This window comes from Pinus tabuliformis, chromosome 6 (assembly GCF_031772625.1).
Source record: "Pinus tabuliformis cultivar Carrire ecotype Pingquan chromosome 6, CPIR1, whole genome shotgun sequence".
NCBI lineage: Eukaryota > Viridiplantae > Streptophyta > Pinopsida > Pinales > Pinaceae > Pinus > Pinus tabuliformis.
The window spans coordinates 2,078,555,998-2,078,579,503 of NC_142292.1; the positions used below are offsets into that span (position 1 = coordinate 2,078,555,998).

The 23,506-nt window shown below is 39.6% G+C and overlaps 1 protein-coding gene across 1 annotated transcript in view; it reads right to left on the bottom strand.

Moving 5' to 3' along the window:
- The window catches only part of LOC149267565 (putative 3,4-dihydroxy-2-butanone kinase), a 376,959-nt gene that overhangs the window by 32,231 nt on the left and 321,222 nt on the right, over positions 1-23,506 (bottom strand). Inside the window, exons 17-20 of the mRNA XM_089433400.1 lie at positions 7,473-7,556; positions 7,255-7,325; positions 7,018-7,130; positions 6,837-6,932 (exon numbers count right to left, since the gene is read on the bottom strand). Of these exons, the coding sequence (XP_089289526.1) occupies positions 6,837-6,932; positions 7,018-7,130; positions 7,255-7,325; positions 7,473-7,556 (364 nt within the window). The remainder of the gene's footprint in view (positions 1-6,836; positions 6,933-7,017; positions 7,131-7,254; positions 7,326-7,472; positions 7,557-23,506) is intronic.

Genomic DNA, 23,506 nt, shown 5'->3' on the forward strand with positions numbered 1-23,506 from the left:
AGGAGCATTGTGTCTTGTTTTGTAATCGAGCTCTGCTCTATTGGAGGTTGCCCCCTCGAAGAGGCCTATGAACATTTCTCTCTGAATAATAAAATCATTGCTATTCTGTGTTCTGGGTATATTTTCTTCGCATATTCTGTGTTCTCGGTATCTTTTCTTCGCTTGGGTATTGCTTTGCAGGTTAAGAGCATAACACAATGGCTAGGATTAACTAGAAGTCAATCCATGTGAGCTTCTAGAACATTCACACCTTAACTTAATTAATTCTAATTAATTAACCATTTTCCCTAAGTTTAGACTTAGCAAATACTTAAAAACTAGCCAATAATCTAATTAAGTCATTTCAAGGTAGAATTTCCAGAAACGATTTCTGGGTTTTGGAGACCTCATGTATTCTAGCCTCTCCACAAAATTTTGTGGCTAGAACACATCTGATGCTACAAAAACTAACACTCCCTCTTAGCGAGGAATGCGTTCTAGTGCTTTACAGTACATCCTGTGACAACGCCTTGTCTCTGCATCATCTCTTGTCACGCTATTGATGTTTGGCTATAGTGCCCACCAGCCATTGCGCAACTCTAATATATGTTGCATTTGTGTTGCTGTCGACACTGCTATACTATTGTCAACCATGCATCTGCATTACAACTTCCTCTCATCTGTTGTTGCTGCAATTGCAACTACTGCAACTGAGAAACATCTTAAATACTAAATTAACTGTGTTTGGTATGATGCATCTGTCTCCCGAGTCCTAACTGCTACTAGCTACTGCACTATCTACTAAAGAATCTACGTTGCTATTGTGCCACTCTGCACTGTTGCCAACATTCCACTGCGCTTCTCAGCATCTGACTGCTACTAGTCTGCAACTATCATTCTAGCATCTAATTGCATCCACTGCCAATGATCCATCCTGCTACTATATATTGTGGGCCCCCATAGCTAGGTAATGATCCATGAGGTGGACTCCATAAGGATCCTTCCCATCTGTAGTGCCCTGGGACTACAACACCAAATCTCCCCACCTCACTCCTAGAGTTATGTCAGCAAACATGGCAAAGTCATCCTCTAGCCTAGAGGAAAGCCTATCGATCTTTGTTGATGTTGCCTGTTTGTCTTGCTTCTGCTACTTGTCCTTCTTCTTGAGAGGACACTGGGTACTGCAGTGACCGAGCTCACCACATCTAACACACTTGACCTTCGACATGTCCTCCTTTTTTTGCACCCCTTGTCCTTAACTGGGACCCTTCGATGCGAGGGCCACATTGTCCTCCTTCACTTACTTTGATCTGTTGTTGCTACCACTGATGGAGCTCTTCAATAGAGCTCGTCTCAACTCCTCCTACTGCAAATCAGCCCACATCCTGTCCCAACTTGGCAAGGTATCTCTACCCAAAATACTTTGGACAAACACTTGCCACTCTTTAGAGACAATGTTTAGTGCCAATCGCATTAACTCTGTGAGTTGAGGCATTGCAACAATAGCTGATAATGGGTCCTGGACCTCCTGAATCCTAGTGAGGAAGGTGTCTATGCTTTCCCCCTTCTGCATCTTAGTGCATCTCAGCTTCTCCTCTAAGTACATCTTCCACTGCTCTGAAGTGCCCTGGTACAATGTGGAGAGTCTCCTACATCTCTTTAGCAGTACCTTTTCCAACTATGGGTGAAACAATGTGATCCCATACTCTATCTAGGATCAACCTCTTCATTTGCGCCATCTCCTTTCTGTACTCCTTTAGTTGATCTGCTTCCTGGGGCAATGTTTTAAAAAATGGTCGAGTCAGCTTTGACTCGGCCAAGCTAGACCGAGCCAAGGCCTAGCCGGGTTGGCTCGGTGGAGGAAACGGCTCAGTTGGCCGGTTTGTTACCGAGCAAATCAAGCCAGTCACCAACTCGGCTGGCTCGGCTAGCCACACACACACATAGCCAACGAGTTATTTTTGGGGGGAATTTGGACCCCACAGTCAAATCTAATTTGCTTTAGGGTGGTTTTGAGGTCCATTTACCTCTCCCAACCCTATAAAAGCTACCTAACCCCCTCTCATTTCCTCACAGCTATCTCATTGCACAGACTGAGGCATTAGTTGAACAAAATGTTCAGTTGAATGCAGATCCACTTGTACTAACATCAAGCCCAACCCCAAGTCCTCCAATTGCAAGCGCTTCCTCTACTCAGCCACAATGGAAGTGCATATCTCATCTATCTCAGTGTGCAGCTGCTGAGCAACCTGCTAGTGCTACCACTTCTACAGTTGCAATTGGAGATGATGATGATGAGGAGCCGTGGGTTTCCCTATCTGACTCTGATTCAGAGTCTAAGCCAGATGATGCTAGCTCCTGTAGCAGTAGCTAGTAGTACTAGTGACTAGTGATGTGTCACAGTTTGCTTTTGTTGTAGAGGCCATTTCTAGCCTCCTTGGTTATGTGTTTTTGTTTTGATCTCTATATCATCATTCATGTATGTATTGGACAGTGCACTAGGTGCCATTTTGATACAATGGATGTATTCATGAGCCTACTTTGATCATATGTTGTCTTCTCTCTATATTCTAAAGCTTTGTGTTTGGAAACATGATTGAAAATCCTTAAAATTATGTTTTTTATAAAAAAAAAAATATTTAATGTATTTTTTTACAATGACTGGGTCATTGAAATCAAACCAGCCAAGTCAATATCGAGCCGAAGTTGGAGTCGAAGCCAACCCTCGGCCATTTCCGAACCGGAGTCGAAGTTTTAAGACATTGTCCTGGGGTACTGCTGCCACTGCATCAATATATGTCTTCAGGCCATATTCATCTAGAAGGAAGGACATCCTTGCCTTCCAGATGACATATAGTTGGAAGGTCCATCCAACTTGTCATGATCACAAAGCCCAACAATGGCCATCTCAACGAATGTCAAAAATTTCCTCTTCCCTTCTGCTCAGCTGCTGCTCAACTATTCACACTCCCTTCTGGAGTGAGAAACTCTGCACACAATGACTGCTGATTTGCAAGGGAAATGGAATTTTTTGAGACAAGAATTTCCTTGAGGAAATTTTTCCCTCAGTGTGTGCTCTTCTTCCACCCGACGCTAGCTCTGCTCTAGCAAACTACTACAAAAGCAACTGTGCCCAGTTAGAGATCTGCTCTACGAAAATATTGGGTTGCTCCCTCTGCCTCGGGAATCCCTCAATCCAGAGAGATCAATTTTTGGGTCCCTCTCTCAAAAGAATCAAATCTCCTCAAGAAATTCGACCTCTTGGCAAAGTGACTGTGCTGCCCTCTAGGGTTTTTATCTATTGCCTACATTGAACAGCGAAACTCCTTTCTTCACTACTAAGATCTTCAACTGATCATCTGCACTCTGATACCATGTGAAAATTCGGAAACCTGAATCCTATTGCAGCAACTAGAAATTATTCTCCTAATTGTTATTTTAATTAACAATTTATTTACTGTTTCCTACAACAAATAGTGAATAACTCACACTACCACCTACACAAATAAAATTGCGAAAGAATAAACGCAGTAAGAAATGCTAGCACACACACATAAAATAACACAATTATTTTTGGACAAATGTCCCCGAACAAACCCAACTTGGGAAAACCAATGCAACAGTGAGGGTTTTATTTAGTAAAAAACAGTGAAATCTGAGTACATCTATGTACGCCCAACTGGCAATCCAAACAGCAAGAAAATCTAGTAGAGATATTCCCTAAGCCACCTCGGAACTCGAGCTTCCTGCACTCGTATTGCCTGCACTCGCGTTCCTGCACTCACGTGTTCCTGCACTTACTCGTTCCTACACTTGTGCGTTCTTGCACTAGGAATAACTCAACCTCTCAAAAACCTGAATCCTATTGCATCAACTGGAAATTATTCTCCTAAATGTTATTTTAATTAACAATTTATTTAATGTTTCCTACAACAAATATTGAATAACTCACACTGCCACCTACACAAATAAAATTGTAGAAGAATAAACGCTATAAGAAATACTAGCACACACACATAAAATAACACAATTATTTTTGTATAAATGTCCCCGGAAAAACCCAACTTGAGAAAACCGATGCAGCAGTGAAATCTGAGTACATCTATGTACGCCCAACTGGCAATCCAAACAACAAGAAAATCTGGTAGAGACATTCCCTAAGCAACCTCGGAACTCGAGCTTCCTGCACTCGTGTTCCCTTCACTTGCATTCCTGCATGTGCATGTTCCTGCACTCGCGTGTTCCTGCACTTGTGCGTTACTGCACTTGCACGTTCTTGCACTAGGAATAACTCAACCTCTTGCTATTGCCTCTCCGGATTTAAAAATCTTCCTCTGGATCACTGTCCTTGCCCCTCACTAACACTACATCCCTCTCTGGCTCGAACTCTACGGTTGCTAGCTCGATCTACACAAGGAACTGTTGCTCAAATGTACCCTCCAAGTGCCCATCGACTTTTTCTTATAATCCTCTGTTGGGACTCCAACGACCAAGATTAAATCTTAATCGATGGCTAGGATTAACTACAAGTCGATTCATGTGAGTTTCTAGAACATTCATACCTTGACTTAATTAATTCTAATTAGTTAACCATATTCCCTTATTTTAGACTTAGGAAATATTTAAAAACTGGCTGATAATCTAATTAAGTCATATCTAGACGGAATTTCCAGAAACGATTTCTGTGTTTTGGAGATCTCATGTATTCTAGCCTCTACACAAAATTTCATGGCTAGAACACATCCCATCCTACAAAAACTAACAACCCTAGGACCTGGGTTTTCAACCATCCAACGGTGGCACTGCCAACTTGATGTGATCTGACAATTACTAAGAAGCGTTCATTAACCATTTGACATCAATGAGTCATGCTTTTAGTCAAAGTCAAACACAGTCAACTCAAGGAGACGATTAGGATCTTTCTCATAGGCACATTTTACTAAGTAAAGCGCTTTGCTCTATCTGCTACAATATTTGAGTACGAAACCTTTATCCATGTTCTCCATCAAATCTTCATAAAACTCAACACATTGGCCCACAGAGTTTTGCAGTTCTTGAAAGTCTTGATCATTCAGTTTTGTGAATGGAGAACCAGGGGTATTCTCTTCTTGACAATAAGCCATTTTTCATAATTTTGATTATAAGACAAACATGGAGTCACCATGGTGAGTTTTTAATGCCTTGACTAGGACATCATTTTTCCAATGGAGTTGTCAGCAATGATATATCAATATTGTCGTAAGGGAAACAAGACACACGTCTCGTGTCCCCGGAAATGACGCCAAAAATGTTACAGCTCAGTTTAGCAGGGGTCCTAGGAGGGGTTCCTACGGGACTACTACTAGATCAAGTGGCAACGACGGGACAAGGACCCACTGTCACCTCAGTCGATGCCCCTTGCTCTTTACGGTCTTTCACCGATGGGAGTCCCGGTATAAGGAAATCACTAGTAATAATGAATCAATGATACGATAGGTAGTGATTTCTAGAGCCCATTCACAAGAGAGACTCAGATAATAGGGCTTGCTTGCTTCAGAAGCGCTCTCTAAGAAAGGCTCAAGGGAGGCATAGACCTAGGCTGCTGGTGCAGCAGAACAGATACCATGAATAGATTTTCATGCTATTCCTGAACTTGCTTTAATTGTTTTCGAACTGAAATACCAATGAAATGAGAATTACAGAAATCACACCCGAAGGCTTATGCACTAGGTTGATATTCTTGCAGCAACTCGGCAATGATTTCTTGCTATAATTATTTTTCTCGATTTTCTGGGGCAGTAATTTTCTTTTTAATGTTTAAGAGCAGTTTTATATTCTGATTCTTCAATTTTCTTTGCAGTGGAGTAATTTTTTTTTCAATAAAAATTCTGAATTTTTAATAGCCAAATCCCTGATTGTCATCAAATACCCACCAAAACAAAGAAACTCTGGAAAATGTATGGCCAAACGCTTAATCAGACAAGGTCTGAAAAGAGATGTGGCCAATGGCCTGAATTAAAAATGAAGCTCTGATACCAAATAAAATTAATTTCCTGAATATGACATGAACAACTTGGTTCATAATATCCAAAATAAATATAAATAAGATAACATAAAAAATAACCCATTACTATAAAGATAAGATATTGAATCTGTAATATGAAAGATGATGTTACTTTATTTATTGTAAGATACTGAATCTGTAATATGAAAAATTGGTGTTATTTCATTTATTGTATTATTTATTATTTATTTGTATAAGTTATGTGTGTGTGTGTGTGTGTGTTTTTAAATACAATGTGAACAAGTAATGCAACTGATATAGTTTGTAAAACTCACTTCTCAAGAGAAGCCAAGAGAGTGTCCGAGATATTATTTTAGAAGATTTCTCTGATGCTCATGAAGAAACTTTGAAATTAGAATAATTTATTCTCCTTTGCTTCTTGCTGATCTCAACCTCAAATTACGCATATGGAGGAATCACTTGGAAACTTACCACACACGTAGCAAGCCAGTACTTTCAACAAAAGGGTAACATTTGTAAAGGTCTGTGTTTACGTGCATAGTTGTGCAAAGTATTATTTCCCAGGAAGAATGAAACAAAAATTAGCAAGTCGTTTTGAAAATTAAGGCATCAGTTCTCATACTCTATTCTGAGACTGGAACTCCGTTGAAGCTTCTTTAAACCATTAGTTTCGATTGTATACAACTATTGTCATTTACATAAATGTACATTTTCTACATGCATCTCCATTCTGACCTGCTACTCATGTCTTCTGTGAAAAATCTTCATCAAGTTGGCTTCTCATATTCAGAAAACCCAACTTCCCATCTCAATGTTCATCATTATGAAATAAAATTTAGAGTAACGTAATTACCTGAGCTTGCATATTTTTAGTGGACTCTGCACCAGCTAAAGCTACCTCAGATGAAGAAAGAAAGGCAGTCACTGGATCATCCCCTGCAGCTAGTCTCTAAAGGATTGGGATAGCAGTCTGTTAGTTTAAAGGTTAAAACAAAAGTACAAGCACTGCAAAGTAAAATGCTGTCTCCCTTTACCTCGTGGAGAGCTTTGGATGCAGGAATCAAAGCATCTAATAATGTGCGATAACCTTCTGCAGCACCACCGTACTTACTAACAGCAGCAACAGCTGCATCTAGAGCATCAGACCCTGCCATCATGAAAACTATAAGCATAAAGCTTCAATGCAAGTACAAACAAGGACGTTTATGAAAATTGGAACAAAATCCAATTGACAAGATACTCGCTTTTACACTCTTTTGTTCCAGACTTACAATGTTTGGCTGAGATAATCGAAGAATTTTCCTTAAGCTTTGCATAAGCAGCTTTGCAAAATATATCATATCTGTAACAAACCACAGAATCCACATAACTAGTGTCATTTATCAAACATTGGACATGAACTATTTTATAAATGGGAAGACATAGATGCAGAAAATATTTAGGGAACAAGAGTGCAAATTTTGCACATAAGAGAAATCAAGCTCTGTACATGACACCACTAGTCCCTCCCATAACTCTTCTCACAGAAACTCCAATTTCATTTACTGTCGCAGCTGCATCATTCAAAGGATAGCTGCCAAAAAATTAACTTATTTTCAGTAAACTATATTTCCACAGAAATTGAAATAGAAAATTATGTTAACATTCACAAAAGATCGAAATAGGACAAAAGCACTACAGAATACAAGCATTAATACCCAAGAAGGGAGTGCTTAAAACATCTTCCAGAAAAGAAATATAAATGAACACAAAAATCACCCTATTTTCCATAAGTACATTTTTTGAAATAAAAAATTATATTAATGTCCACAAAAGAACAAAATAGGACGAAAGTACTACAGAATAAAAGCATTACTAGCGTATATAGCATCTCCCAAAATAGAAACATAAATGAGCGCAATCTAACACAATAATATAAAAAGCATAAAAGTAAAGACAACCAAAACAGGTGACTCTAGGAGGAAAAGAAAGTCAGGTAAGAGACAGGGTCCTCAAATTTAGATTTACATTTAAATTTGTATTAGTGTCCACTGTCCACAAAAGACCAAAATAGGTCAAGGGACTAATGATTACAACCAACAATAGTACCTAAACCAAATCAAGGGGATGTGGCAGGGCTCCCTAACATGAGATTAAATTAAAAGAAAAACAATGTTCCACAAGGTTGCATCCCACAGGGTTAGGGGCGCACTCCCAGAACAGAGGATTTTCGTTTAGAAAATTAATATTTTAATGTGAGGGAAGTTGAGCACCTCCTCTATAAATAGAGGTGCACTTCCTCTCAATTTCTCATGGAGTTTTGGGCGAGAAATTCCATAGATAGTCTGAAATTTAATGCGATTTTTGTCTTGTAAATTGGCTATGGATATTTCAGGTTGAGCAGAACTCTCTTAGGGATGATATGTTGATTGGATGGTTCTCTCTCCTGGATGACAATTATGTGAAAATTCCTAGATCTAACAGTCTCAGGAATGCAACCAGCTGAATCTACTTCACCTAGATTGTAAATTACATCACAAGTTTATTTCAGATTTCTTCATGAAACATTGAAGTAAATCACTGAAGCAACCTACACCAATTAATTATGATTCTGAAACATAGAAACTGAGCAAGGAAAATAGAAACACATAGGACACAATTATTTTTGGACAAGAGTCCCTAGAAAAACCCAATGCAGGAAAACCGGTGCAGCAGCTGAGGGTTTATTATTATTAACTAGTAGCAAATTCTAAATACATCTCTGAATACCTCACAAGGTTATTCAATTACAGAGAGAAATACTGGCAAAAGCTTTGTGAGTTTTACCTCACACAATCACTGAGAAATCTGGCTGATCTAGACCCAAACTGACTGCCCCCTGACTTTTTTTGGCTGCCTCTGTGTTGTGTCTATGTCAGGCCATCGTCAAGCTCTCTAGGTGTTGCGTCACTTCTTTAGCTGGTCAATTTGCTGCCCAGGAAATTCGATTTCTGCCTCCCGGTCTCACACCCCAGCTCCCGACTTCTGAAAACCGAATCCTTCTACAGATTTCAGATTCCTCTCTCTCCCTCTGCGCTGGTTTTGCATGGCCCTTCTAGCCCTACGTCAAGGCTTCTAGATCACTCACTGCTTCTCTTTGCTGATGTATCTCCGTCTAAGAATCTCTCTCTCTGGAAGTTGCTATCCCTGCCCCTCAACTGCAAGAGATTTCCTCAATCGATTTTTCCTCCCGGAAACTTCTCACTTCAGAAAATCAATTTTCTCTATCTCTCTGTGTGTTTTCCAAATGACCATCAAGCCCCTTCTTATATCTTTCTGTTGGACAACCAACAGCCTAGATTACATCTTAATAAAAGGCTCAGATTGTTTTGTCTTGATCCGTGGCTTTTCCTAGAAGTTTCACCCCTGATATGATTAATACCCATTAATATTTTAATTTTCCTAAGTTTAGACTTAGGAACCCCATTAAAAATATTGATTATTTTAATAAAATTACTTCTGAATGGAATTTCCCAAAACGCTTTCTGGGTTCTTTGGAATACCTGTGCTCAAACGTCCCTGCAAAATTTGAGACTTAGAGCACATTCAATGCTACCCCAAATCAACATATTATTGGTGATTTTTTTATGATATGTCCTAATTTATTGTGAGCATCTTCTTTCATCTTGTGCTTGCTGAAAAACAATGGTTTTAATAAAAATTTCACCAAAGTGTTGCCAAATGTTTTATGATTCTAACTTCTCCTTGAACAAGATTTTAATCAAGTTCCACTTGTGGAACCTAAATGTAGCCTCCTCCTTTTCAATCTCCAAAAATATAAGAGGTGTTAGCGCTTGAAATTTCACCTCAGGCTGAGAAAGGTAAACCTCAAGGCAACATCAAACCACTTAGCCTCGTAGCTAGGAAAACAATTCATTCATTAAATACAAGCTATTTCATGAATGAATCTTCCAGAATAGGTAAATAAGTGTCACATCAACATGAAAATACATAAATTACATCAAAGAGGGTGAAAAACCCCATCAAAAGTCAAAACTAGTAATAGCTGGGCGAATCCATGAGCTGTAAGTGAAAAATTATGAAATTTGTTTGATGGGTCGCGCGCCAAATCCTGACGGGTCGCGCACCTTTGAGAGCACTTTTGGGGCACTTCCAGGTGTCCAAATGAGGCAAGAGTAGGCTTGTTGGAAAGGTCTGTGAGTCTACTTTCCAACCCAACTGGAATTTCTGAATTTGGTTGTCATTTGCCCCTCCAAAATTGCAATCTCCCAAGACTGCTTTCTGTGTGTCAAAAATGTGGCAGAAAGTCATTTTTTGCTTGTTTTTTGACTTTCAGGAGGCCCAAAACTTCATAAAATCTCTTGGCAATGGGTGAGCATGTGTAACTTTTCATGCCAAATCCAGAAATGCTGAGTTTTTTGAAAATAGAGTTGCCAAGTGAAAGGGTCGCGCGGGGGGTGAGACCCGTCAAGCGGAAAAACCTGTTTTTTGCCTTAAAAACCAAAAATCACCCAAAATGCTCAAAATTTCTTGGAATTTGTGCTGGGGCTGAGCTATTTAGTGCCATGCTCAGTCAAAGAGGCTTTGGCCAAAATTTGGAGTGGATCGGGCCTTTTCCGTCGTTTTAGTGCCTTGGCCAACCTCCTTGGATCTGGCGATTACAATTTTGACATTTCTCTAAAACCATGACACCTGTGCGAAAAGTGAAGGAGGTTTTTCTTCTTTGGCATGTTATGGACAAAAACCTCTCTCAGTTTTCCAGAATTCATCTTTTATTGCTCTGGAACATCATTTGAGTGCGACTTGTCCCGATGTGTGAAACAAGGAATTTTGTCGAAATGGAGTGAAATGAAGGGGATAGGGGGCTTCTAAATTCTTGAGAAAATTTTTGGGAGTGGGGAGGGATGTTAGGAAGCAGGGGAAAGTGGAATCTCAAAGATTGAGCAAGGGGAAGGGGTCCAAAAGGGCAAAACACAGGCCAAACCTAGAAAATTGCCAAGTTGTAGCTAGAAACTAGGGTTTGTGCAAAAATGAGGAATTTGGGGGATCTCAGTGATGGGAAGTGTTTAATAAGGTACATGAAGGATAGGGGAAGGTGTATGAACATCTGGATGCAAGTTTTGCTAATGACTTGACCGTCCAAGAGAAATTGGCTTCAAAACCCTAGGAGAGGGAAATGACCTTGCCTGGGCACAACTGAAGCATGAACAAGATGTAAAATGACTCATTAGATACTGACATGATAATGACAACCCCTTTGAATGATGATAGACTCAGCTGAATAGTGACATAGATGGGCATTTGGGCAACTTTGAAAAGAGTGGGAGCAAACCCTAGACCTAATGCCTAGTGACCAAATTTTGCTTGAAAACTCTTTGAAATGACAAAATTTGACTTTGAAACTCTGAGACCACTTTGTAAGAGCATATTTGATCACTGGAGGAAGGCTGGAAAGGCTGACACTAACATTGGCTCCAATGGGGATGGTAGCTCCTTGGAGGTGCCAAGAACCTCAGACCTCTAGGAGAGCAGACCAGTGCTTTCAACCATTGGGCAATGGAGTCATTATTTTGAACGGATAACACGAAACCTTTGACACATTTATTGAATGAAGCTTGACTAAAAACTGACTGAAACTTGACTCAAACCGACTCGATGACAAATTGAAATGATGGAAAAAACTTGATTCTAACAAATTAACTCAAAACCTAAACTTAAAACTTAAAACTTGATGGCAGTACATAACCGCCTAGGTTATAAGACAACATACCATCAAACTATATCATAATGCCAATGTAACCAATCAAGCAGATGCCTTCTTGACTGATTCTCCCAATCAGATCTCATGATCAACAATAGATACTGGTAACTGGGCATCCAAAAACATAGCTGACCATGATCTCCTTCGTCACTGAACACAACAATAATCACTTTCACTGCTGACTGTAACAAATCTGCCATTGGATCCTGAAAAACATGAAGACTTGACATTGCCACCTCCTGCTGAAAGAACAAGGTATCCTTTGTTTCAATTTCTTATTTGCCTTCCTCATGTGCTTCGGTGAAAGTATGCTCATGGGCTTCAAAAAACTCTGAACAAATGGATGAGCAGATCTCTTCTTGGAAAAGCATTTCAGCACATGAAACATATGAAGAGGAATCTGAATGGAAATCCTGAATGTTTTGTTCTTCTATGGTGTGAATGTGTTGTAGGTCATCTTCATATGATATCACAACCAAATTATCAAGTTCCTTATTACATTCTTCAATATTATCAAGCACAGTATTATCATTTAGATCGTTTGCCACAAATTCACTCAAAGAAACTTTTTCACTTACTTGAGCAAAGATCTCACCTTGTTGTTCATGAGTTGACTGACTTACCTCCTCATGCAGGCTCTGTTCTGATGGCATGAGAACATTTGGATCAAAAACTTTGTCTATGGTCTCAACAACAAAACCCTCCTTTTCAGGATTCAGCACAAGGCATGCTTGGTCATCATGATCTGAATGTTGATCTGAAATAGTTGACTTGACTGCATCACATGAATCTTGACTACCCTGCACGCTGTCTTCTTCTGTGGGCAGATCTGAAATAGAACCCTCTCTTTCATCATTTTCAGCCATATGGCCATCTTCAACCTGCTGATCTTGATTCTGCAGCAAAATTTCCTGATCATCTTGATGGGTATCCACTAGGTTCTCATCATGTTGCTGAAATGGATTTTCATACAAAACCTCCATGATCTCAACATCCATAAAATTATCATCTTCATAATATTTCTCAAGGCTTTCAATAAAACCATAAGCATGCTTGCAACAGTCATGAACTAAATCTAATGATGGATAAGAGTCCTTATATCGTTCAATGAACATAGCATGAAAATCCTTTAAACAGTAAATACAAGCAGGCGGCAAACTTTCATACCATGATTGAGCTGCACCTTCCAGAGTGGCCAAGAATATCTTCATCAAGCAATCTTCAGGAAAATCCACCTTCAACTTGCGAATATGCATATGAAATCTAACTAGATGTAAAGCAACATCCTTCTTACCATCATCATTAAATATAGGCAGATTCCTTGACCAATCTACCTTTGGAATTTTATTTGGAAAACCAGGGATGTGATCTCGGCTCAAGGGAGCATATCTTCTTGTGATTCGATCCATCTTGAAAAGCTCAAAGCTACTGATCTCTCTGCAGTGAAGTCACCATGAAGCATTGATCTCTGGAGTTTTCAGTGAAGGAGTTGCCAGTGAATGATTTCAGCCTTGTCAGTGTCTGATTGTTGTCCACTATCAACAATCAGATCTGAACTTGATACATGTACTGGGGTAAAATGCAAATGAAGTGGCCGTATTCACAAGCTCACGGAGATTGACTGAAGCAGCGTTTATCTACTTCCGCTAATGCAAAGCAAAAGCGTTTCGAAGGCTACCTGGCATAACTTCAGGCTCCGTCTAAGACTTATGAAACAAACACATCAACCCACAAACAAGTTTGTTCTGCCCAGTATGGTCGCCAATATGTTAGCGCTTGAAATTTCACCTCAGGCTGAGAAAGGTAAACCTCAAGGCAACATCAAACCACTTAGCCTCGTAGCTAGGAAACCAATTCATTCATTAAATACAAGCTATTTCATGAATGAATCTTTTAGAATAGGTAAATAAGTGTCACATCAACATGAAAACACATAAATTACATCAAAGAAGGTGAAAAACCCCATCAAAAGTCAAAACTAGTAATCGCTGGGCGAATCCATGAGCTGTAAGTGAAAAATTATGAAATTTGCCTGATGGGTCGCGCGTCAAATCCTGACGGGTTGCGCACCTTTGAGAGCACTTTTGGGGCACTTCCAGGTGTCCAAATGAGGCAAGAGTAGGCTTGTTGGAAAGGTCTATGAGTCTACTTTCCAACCCAACTAGAATTTCTGAATTTGGTTTTCATTTGCCCCTCCAAAATTGCAATCTCCCAAGACTGCTTTCTGTGTGTCAAAAATGTGGCAGAAAGTCATTTTTTGTTTTTTTTTTACTTTCAGGAGGCCCAAAACTTCATAAAATCTCTTGGCAATGGGTGAGCATGTGTAACTTTTCATGCCAAATCCAGAAATGCTGAGTTTTTTGAAAATAGAGTTGCCAAGTGAAAGGGTCGCGCGGGGGGTGAGACCCGTCAAGCGGAAAAACCTGTTTTTTGCCTTAAAAACCAAAAATCACCCAAAATGCTCAAAATTTCTTGGAATTTGTGTTGGGGCTGAGCTATTTAGTGCCATGCTCAGTCAAAGAGGCTTTGGCCAAAATTTGGAGTGGATCGGGCCTTTTCCGTCGTTTTAGTGCCTTGGCCAACCTCCTTGGATCTGGCGATTGCAATTTTGACATTTCTCTAAAACCATGACACCTGTGCGAAAAGTGAAGGAGGATTTTCTTCTTTGGCATGTTATGGACAAAAACCTCTCTCAGTTTTCCAGAATTCATCTTTTATTGCTCTGGAACATCATTTGAGTGCGACTTGTCCCGATGTGTGAAACAAGGAATTTTGTCGAAATGGAGTGAAATGAAGGGGATAGGGGGCTTCTAAATTCTTGGGAAAATTTTTGGGAGTGGGGAGGGATGTTAGGAAGCAGGGGAAAGTGGAATCTCAGAGATTGAGCAAGGGGAAGGGGTCTAAAAGGGCAAAACACAGGCCAAACCTAGAAAATTGCCAGGTTGTAGCTAGAAACTAGGGTTTGTGCAAAAATGAGGAATTTGGGGGATCTCAGTGATGGGAAGTGTTTAGTAAGGTACATGAAGGATAGGGTAAGGTGTATGAACATCTGGATACAAGTTTTGCTAATGATTTGACCGTCCAAGAGAAATTGGCTTCAAAACCCTAGGAGAGGGAAATGACCTTGCCTGGGCGCAACTGAAGCATGAACAAGATGTAAAATGACTCATTAGATACTGACATGATAATGACAACCCCTTTGAATGATGATAGACTCAGCTGAATAGTGACATAGATGGGCATTTGGGCAACTTTGAAAAGAATGGGAGAAAACCCTAGACCTAATGCCTAGTGACCAAATTTTGCTTGAAAACTCTTTGAAATGACAAAATTTGACTTGGAAACTCTGAGACCACTTTGTAAGAGCATATTTGATCACTGGAGGAAGGCTGGAAAGACTGACACTAACAAGAGGGACACTAGGGTTTAAGGAATTGAGGAACCTAAGCTTCCTATCTCTCCTTGAAATCACTTCCATTGAATCTCTTCCATAGATTTAGTCCTTGTCTGACTCTATCAAGAAATTCATTGATAAGCTAAGGTATTGATCCTTCATTCTCCATCACTTTATACCTTGTATTAGTCATTCAAACAAATTTTCTAAGGTTCCATTCTCTAGGGAATCTCATGTTTGCGTATGTTTAGGGATATTCCCTTTAAATTATAACCATTATCACCCTAACGAGACCTCACAATCATATCTTCCACCTAAATCCTACTTGGTCAAATCATTTGATTACTGGAATGAGAAGTAGAAGCTTTGGAGAACTCATGACTTGGTTTGACCATGCCATTTATCTCTAAGATCTATAGGGAACCCCCTTGTGAGCCAGAGGAGGATTGACCAAAAGTGAAAAGGGGGTTGGTGAGGTGACAATGGCCCCCTTTGAGTTGAAGTGGGTTTTGCACTTGAGCTTTTGGACTTTATCTCAAGAAGTGCGATATTTTGCTATAATAGTGACTAGGAGCCACTAAATCCTACAAAAATGTATGCACAATGGCATATATACAACTTACAGAGTGTAGTTTAATCAAGGACCTTCATTTTAAATTGGCAACCTACCCGAAAATCTCTTTATTAATTGACACAGTTTTCATACATGGGTTAGATGTTTGGGGAATTCTTCTATGTCGTAAGTGGGATGCCAACCTATGAGGTAGCATCTAAATGGACTTATCTTATGCTACCATCATACATGTGAAAATACCTTCATGACTCTAGAGTCTATACTATGGGCAAATGAAGAAATATCATGTAGAAGACCCCCAAGATCCCATGAAAGAATTGGTGTTATGGAGAAGATTTAGGATCATAAAATGTTAGCAAATGAGGTAGCCCCCTAAGTAAATGCTAAAGTAACTAGAGAGACAAATTTTGACGGAGCTAAGTCTAAAATGGGGGTTGGTATAGGGATAGTTTTCACATCCCCTCAATATGTCACATCATGTTTGATTTCTAGTTAAAATTTGAATCAACAAACAATGTGGCAAAATATAATGCCCTCCTACTGGGATTAAATTCGGCTAAGGACATGTGAATCAAGATTTTGAAGATGGAAAGTGACTTTGACTTCGTAAGTAGGCAAGTAAATTAGCAATTTGTTTGCATGAATGAAATGGTAGAAAGGTACAAGGATGTGGCGTGTGTTGGAAATACTAAGAGGGCGGGGGGCTGAATCAATGTTTCACTGAATTTAGTTAATTTTAATCTTTCGAGCATAAAATAACATTAGCATCATATCAAACATAAATCAACATCACAACACCATCCAACAGTCCACACAACATCAAGGACAATACCCAAGAGATTTTAGATGGAAACCCTTCTAGGAGAAAAACCACCAAATGCTTCTAAATATAGGTCGTTAAAGATTACATCAATAGTGTTGATTTTTTAACTAGGGCATAACAAGAACCAATTTATTCTCACATATAACAACTTCAGAATTCATTATTAGATTTTTGTTTTCATATAACATTTCACATCATTAAGCAGTTAACATAAACCATTAACATGAAGACAGCAGTAAAAAAATCACCTAGAAGCCATGAGACAAGAGACACAAAAATTAGGCCTGAGGCCAAGGAAAAACCCACAAGGGGAAAACCCAAAAAAAATCTTCCTTATGAGAGAGAGAGTTAAAGATTCATTAGTACATCAGAAATAATAATAGCAAGATGATAGCCAAACCAAAAACCAAAATCACGAACAAATGCCAAAACAAAGAACAAGCTCCTGAAATTTTGGCCTTTCTCCCCCTGTTCCCAACTTCGCTAGATCAGAGCTCATGTGAAGATAAATCAATGTGTGTAAATGATGGAGGAAAGGCTCCTTTATATGTGTGCGTCTAGGGACGAAATCTCCCAGTTTTGTGCCTGTGTCTATTACAGAAACCCTAATTTTGCGCGAGATGCAGATTTGTGACTTGTTGCAGTTCAAAAATGTCAGATGCACATAAATCATACTTCAACAGTGCAGCATGCAAATAGTAATGAGTAAGAATCTTGAGAAGAGATTCTCCCTCTGACTAGGAATCTACTTCATTCATCTTCATTCATGTCACCAACCTATCTCTACTAATGTCAGGCAACAACAGATCTGTTAGATCATAAACATATTTCTATCATGATCATCAACATCATGTCATGAATCTTTCATCAAGGGTTAGATTTGAAGGATTAGGGCAGCAGACAGATGTGACATCATATCTCAAAGATTATGAACACAATAACACTTTCTATCAAGACAATCCATCAAGTTAGGGCATTCAGTTTTACCATGTGCCATCAAGTCAAGAACACAGGTAGTAAGAGATCTAGAACATCAATCTCATATTTATACCTCTAACATCAAGGTTGCCATGCTTATCATGATCAATAGGATCAAGTTAAGTCATTCAATAAAACTTTACCAAACAACAAGAGTGTCAATCTCTCTTCTTTCAGCAAGCTTATCACATGCATTATCAATAAACTCATGTATAAGAATAAATGAGCTAACCTTCTATGTGAAATCCATCATGTCTTATGCATGACAAGTATTAAGAGTATCATCTACTAGAGTCAAGGTGCTAGCCTTCTTTACAGGATCAAGATATCCAATAGATAGATGTTAGCTAAACATCAAGTATATCAATGTATCAAGATTAGATAGCCTCGTAGAATTCAAGAAGATCAAAATGTTCAACACCAGGTGCATCATTTCATCATAGGAAACATAGATCCAAGTCGCTTTCATATGAATGTATGAGCCATTAAAGAAAGAAATATTCTCATCATACCTTGGGGCTTACCTAGCCATCAATGTCACTGTTGAAATACAACATATCATGCATACCTTGTGGTATTACCTATGCACCATTTTATTAGACATATGCATCTTGTAGCGTTTTGTCATATTTTCATATAGTGCCTCTTAACCTTTTCCCGCTCTAGCCATCTTTCTTGCATTTCAAATGATCCTTAAGAGGGACCCACTCATCACATCTCAACTAGGAGGTTAGAAGTACCCATATACTCAAACAAATATGCAGGAAGTATAAACAATAAACATAATAATCAAATCCATAAGTCTAAACAAAAGTAAGAAGCATCATCAGTCAAGATATACTTATCTTCAATGAGAGGTGATCCTCTCCCTCTAGAACCAACCATCATCATCCATAGTCCACATAACATCGTCACCTTTAATCCACCAACCAAACCTAGTAAGGATTATCCCATTTAGGGCATCATCAAATGTTTCACAACTGCTTGAGCCTCCTCACATTGACCATGCTATATCTCTTGTCTTTTCCATAAACCAGGGTCTTCTTTCCAACCCTAACCTCATAGAATCCATCAAACCCTAATAATAAAGTTTCTTAGGGTTTTCGTCAGACCCTGTAATTCTTTTAGGTCTCCACCATCCTCTTCTTTCTTCCATCAACGGTGTCATCATTAGGGTGATCTCCATGGCTTTCCTTCAACTCAACTCTAATACCATGTTAATTTTTCATAGGGCTACATTATTCTTTTCTTTGATAATTGCATTTCTTCATTAACACATTAAGTTCACCCCATAACATTATAACATTATTCAGCTTTACATTATTATTCATCAGCATATGCAACTATGAAGAAAGAACAATATCATCATCATCTATGCAACAGAATATAAAAGGAACAATAGAAGAAAAGCACACACACTTAGAGACACCAAGATTGGTCGAAGACCAGGGCAAAACCCACTGTGGGGAAAACCCTTGCAAATTCTTCTTCTTCTTAGATCATCATCAAATGATTCAACAAAATAAAGTACAATGATCCATATCTTCATCCATGCAACAAAACAACTAGAACATCCATAACATGACCTTAAACATACCAATACTCAAAGATCTTGATTTTGAGGACTGTAATGCATAGTCACTGACTGTAGTTAACTACTGGATATTGTTGTCACCGTGTTGAACACTGTTGCATACTGATAACTCATCTTTTTGTCCCGAACGCATGCAGATATACTATGTGCGAGCGTCTAAAACAGATCTGGATGCTCTCTGGAGAAATGGATGAGTGCATCTGGGACTGATATGGACGCTCTCAAGAGAATTGCGTGCGGGCGTCCGAGGTCCAACTGCACTGTGGAAACACTAGACTCCCAGACACTCTCTTAGACACCTTATGCGAGCGTCTGAGACTTCCTGGACGCTCCCTAGACCATCCTATGCCAACATCTAGGGATGAAAAGCCTTAGTTACGTGCAAGCGTTTGAGACTCAGAAACTCTAGACACGTGCAAGCCTCAACCTTGTAGTTTCAGACCCTTTGTGCAAGCTTTCCTTTGTCAAACCTGTGCAAACCAAACAATAGAAGAGAGAAGAGAGTGCTTGATGATTGTGTCCAAATGAGCTTGAGGTCTCTTCTATATATAAACTTTCATGAGGGTCCACTTGATGCTGAGGCTGACCTGTCCAATTGTACATGTCCTTAGGACCGACCTAATACAATATACATGAGTAAATAAATAATATCAAAAACCAACTTCTGCCTATCCAAATAAGGTGATCTTTAGATCGATTTTGGTCATCTCGAAAAGAGGAATCTATTGCAATTATTATCTTCATCATATGAGTTGTCCAAAGTGTTGATTTTTGGTAGCATCGGATGTGCTTTAGCCTTGAAATTTGGCAGAGAGGCTAAGGCAAATGAGATCTCCAAGACCCATAAATCGTTTTGAGAAATTCCACCCGGATGAGGAGTTATTAAAATAATTAATATTTTTAAGGTTCCTAAGTCTAAACTTAGGAAAATCAAAATATTAAAGGGTATTAATAAAGATAATGGTGAGAAGCTTCTAAGATACGAGCATCAAGTCTGTTTTAGTCTTAGCCGTTGATTACAGACTTAACCTCAGCTGTTGATTCGTCAACAGGAAAAGTATAAGAGAATACTTGAGGATCATTCGGAGACACACCGACAGATACTCAATATCTCAAGGAAAATCGATTCTCAAGTAGAGGAGATCGATTTCAAAGGGAGAGTTGCAGGGTGGAGGAAGAGGAGGGCATTAACAACAAGCAATGACCGAGGAGGAGGTGACGCAGGGATAATGGGAGATAGTGCAGAGAGAGACACAGTGCGAAGGAGAGAGGCAGAGCTCACGCAGGCTAACGTAGAGGGATGCAGAGCCACGTTAGGCCACGCAGAGTGATGTAGGTGTGACGTAGGAGTGGGAGCAGGGTCTCCAAAGTGTCAGAAGGTCTCAAAGGGAAAGTCTCAGGTGCTTTCTTTCAGTTTCTCTTTAAAATCATTCCCTATAAAAGCAATTGCTATTGAAGATTAATAAAGCCCTCATCTGCTGCACCAATTTTCCCACATTGGATTTTTCCAAGGACAATTGTCTAAAAATAACTGCGTTGATGCGATTGGTTTTTATGCATCTATTTTTTCTTTGGGTAATTGTGTGATAATTGCAGTAGAGTTTATTTTAACATTTGCTGAAGAGATTTCGTAAATAACTTATTGTGAATAATAAGTAGGTGAAATAAATCAGTTATTGCAGTAGTAGAATTTCAGTTTACAAATTTTCACATAATATCAAAGCAGAGATCCGACAACAAGAGAGGAAAATTGATTATGGGTCAACAGCATGATGCAGAGGCATCCACTCAAGGGGACTCGCGAAAATTTCCAGAAGAATGCACAAGAGACATGAATTATGATTATTCTATGTTAGCTTCCAGATTGGAAGAAGTCGCTTGCTTGGCAAGCTCTGCCTCCTCGGAGGTTTGGTATATAGACAGTAGAGCTTCCCGGCATATGATAGGAATCCGAGAATGTTTTTCAAATTATCAGGAAGAATGAATGAATTTTCAAATCACCATGGGAAATAAGGCAAAGTGTACTCCAGTAGGAAGAGGTACTATAGTTTTCCAAACCGAAGCAAGAGAGTGGCTTCGAGCAACCAATGTGCTGCATGTGCCAGGATTGGAGATAAACTTACTTTTCGTATCTCAATTTCAAAACAAGGGCTATGACGTTTTCTTCATTAAGGAGAAAGTATATGTCAAACACCCGAATTGGAAAAAGAAGGCCCGGATTGGAATCAGAAGTAACAGGTTGTACAGGTTGCAGCTAGAATCACCAATGGCACTGATAAGCAGTAATGGAGTCAAAGATTTGAATGAACTATGGCATAGGAGGATTGGACACTTACACCATGGGGCTCTGAGAATTCTCAGGAAGACAATATCAAGAGTTCCAGAACTAAGTACTGAACGAGATGGTGACTGCAGAGGGTGTGCTCTGGGCAAGTATGCCAAAGCAACGTTTTCTAGAAGTAACAATAGGGCTAAGAGTATGCTAGGATTGATACACTTAGACATCTGCAGACTGATGTCCACAAGAGCTCTTAGTGGTGTCGAATACTTCGTCACCTTCATCAATGACCATTCCAGGAAGACTTGGATCTACTTTATGAAAACCAAGGGGGAGGTTTTCGGTTGATTTAAAGAGTTCAAGGCTCTAGTGGAGAATCTGACATGAAAGAAGATAAAAGTGTTGCGCTCAGACACTGGTGGAGAGTATGTTGATAAGGACTTCACCGATTTTTACAACTCCCTACAATCCGGAGCATAATGGAGTAGCAGAAAGGAAAAACAGGACTATTGTGGAAGCAACTAGGGCAATGTTGTATGATCAGGATATGCCTAAATTCCTGTGGCAGAAGAATGCAACACGACAATTTATGTCCAAAACAAGACTCCTCACAGGGCATTAGGAAAAATCACTCCGAAGAAGGTCTTCACCGGGAAGACACTTGAAGTCAGTCATTTCAAGATATTTGGGAGTTTAGTGTATTGTCGTATACCCAAAGAGAAGAGAAAGAAGTTAAATCAAACTGCTGAGAAAGGATATCTTGTGGGATATAGCGAGAATGCTAAGGCATATAGAGTCTATCTTCCAGGAAGTAGGAAGGTAGTAGTTTGGCGGGATGTAAAGTTCATGGAGGATAGAGAATCTCAAGAAATGCCTTCCGAGGAGCAGTTGAAAAACAAGTCGTTGTTCAAACCACTTCAACCAACGGAAACTAGTACCAAAAATTCTCCTGAAGACAAAGCTTCAGAACAAGAGGAATCTCAGGAAGAGGAAGAGCAGATAGGTGTGCCTAATACCAATGGAAGAACGAGCCAAGAACTCCGACAGATTCTACACGATGCAAAAGACTTCATTGGTGCACCCATGAATAGTAAAAGGGAGTGAAGACAGCCAGACAGATACCAGGCCTTAGTAGCTCATGTTGAGGAACCTTCTAGTTTTCAGAAGGTCGTTCAGCATCAGGTATGGGTGGATGTTATGGAGGAGGAATACAGCTCTATAATGGTCAATGATGTCTCAGAAGTGGTAGGTAAAATATGCTACATACAGCAATGTGGAGAAATACAAAGCCAGGTTTGTGGCTAAGGGGTATGCTCAGAAGGAAGGGATAGATTACAAAGAAACCTTCACCCCAGTAGCCAAGTATACTTCTATTAGAACCGTGATATCTCTTGCAGCACAGATGGGGCAGGAGATTCATCAGATGGATGTCAAGACAACATTCTTGAACAGGGTAATAGAAGAGGAAGTATACATTGAACAGCTAGAAGGTTTTGAGACACATGAGAAGAAATCTCACGTATGCAGATTAAAGAAAGCCTTGTATGGGCTTAAATAGGTGCCTAGGGCATGGTACGTTCGAATTGATGGCTATTTGCAGAAGATGGGGTTCGTCAAGAGTGATGCAGACCCTAATCTCTACTATCCGGTCGTAGAGAACGAGCCTCTAATCCTATTATTTTATGTGGATGATCTCTTTCTGACAGTGTCATCCAGGCTCATCAAAGACTGCAAGAAGAACCTAGCCACAAAATTCGACATGAACGATTTGGGACAGATGCATTACTTCCTGGGGTTGGAAGTTTGGCAGTCGAAGGGTGAAATCTTCCTTGGATAAGGGAGATATGCCACAGAAATCTTGAAGAGATTTAGGATGCAGGACTGTAGACCTATGGCTACTCCAATGATCACCAACTAGAAGAAGATTGTTGCACCAGAAGATAAAGACGTTGATCCCACCTTGTACAGGCAGCTTATAGGGTCCTTGATGTATCTAGTCAACACCAGGCCAGGCATTTGTTATGCTTTCAACACCCTCAGTCAGTTCATGGTGGAACCTAAGAGGGTGCATTGGGCAGCAGCCAAACATGTTCTCAGGTATATACAAGGAATAGTCAAGCATGGACTATTGTACACCAGAGG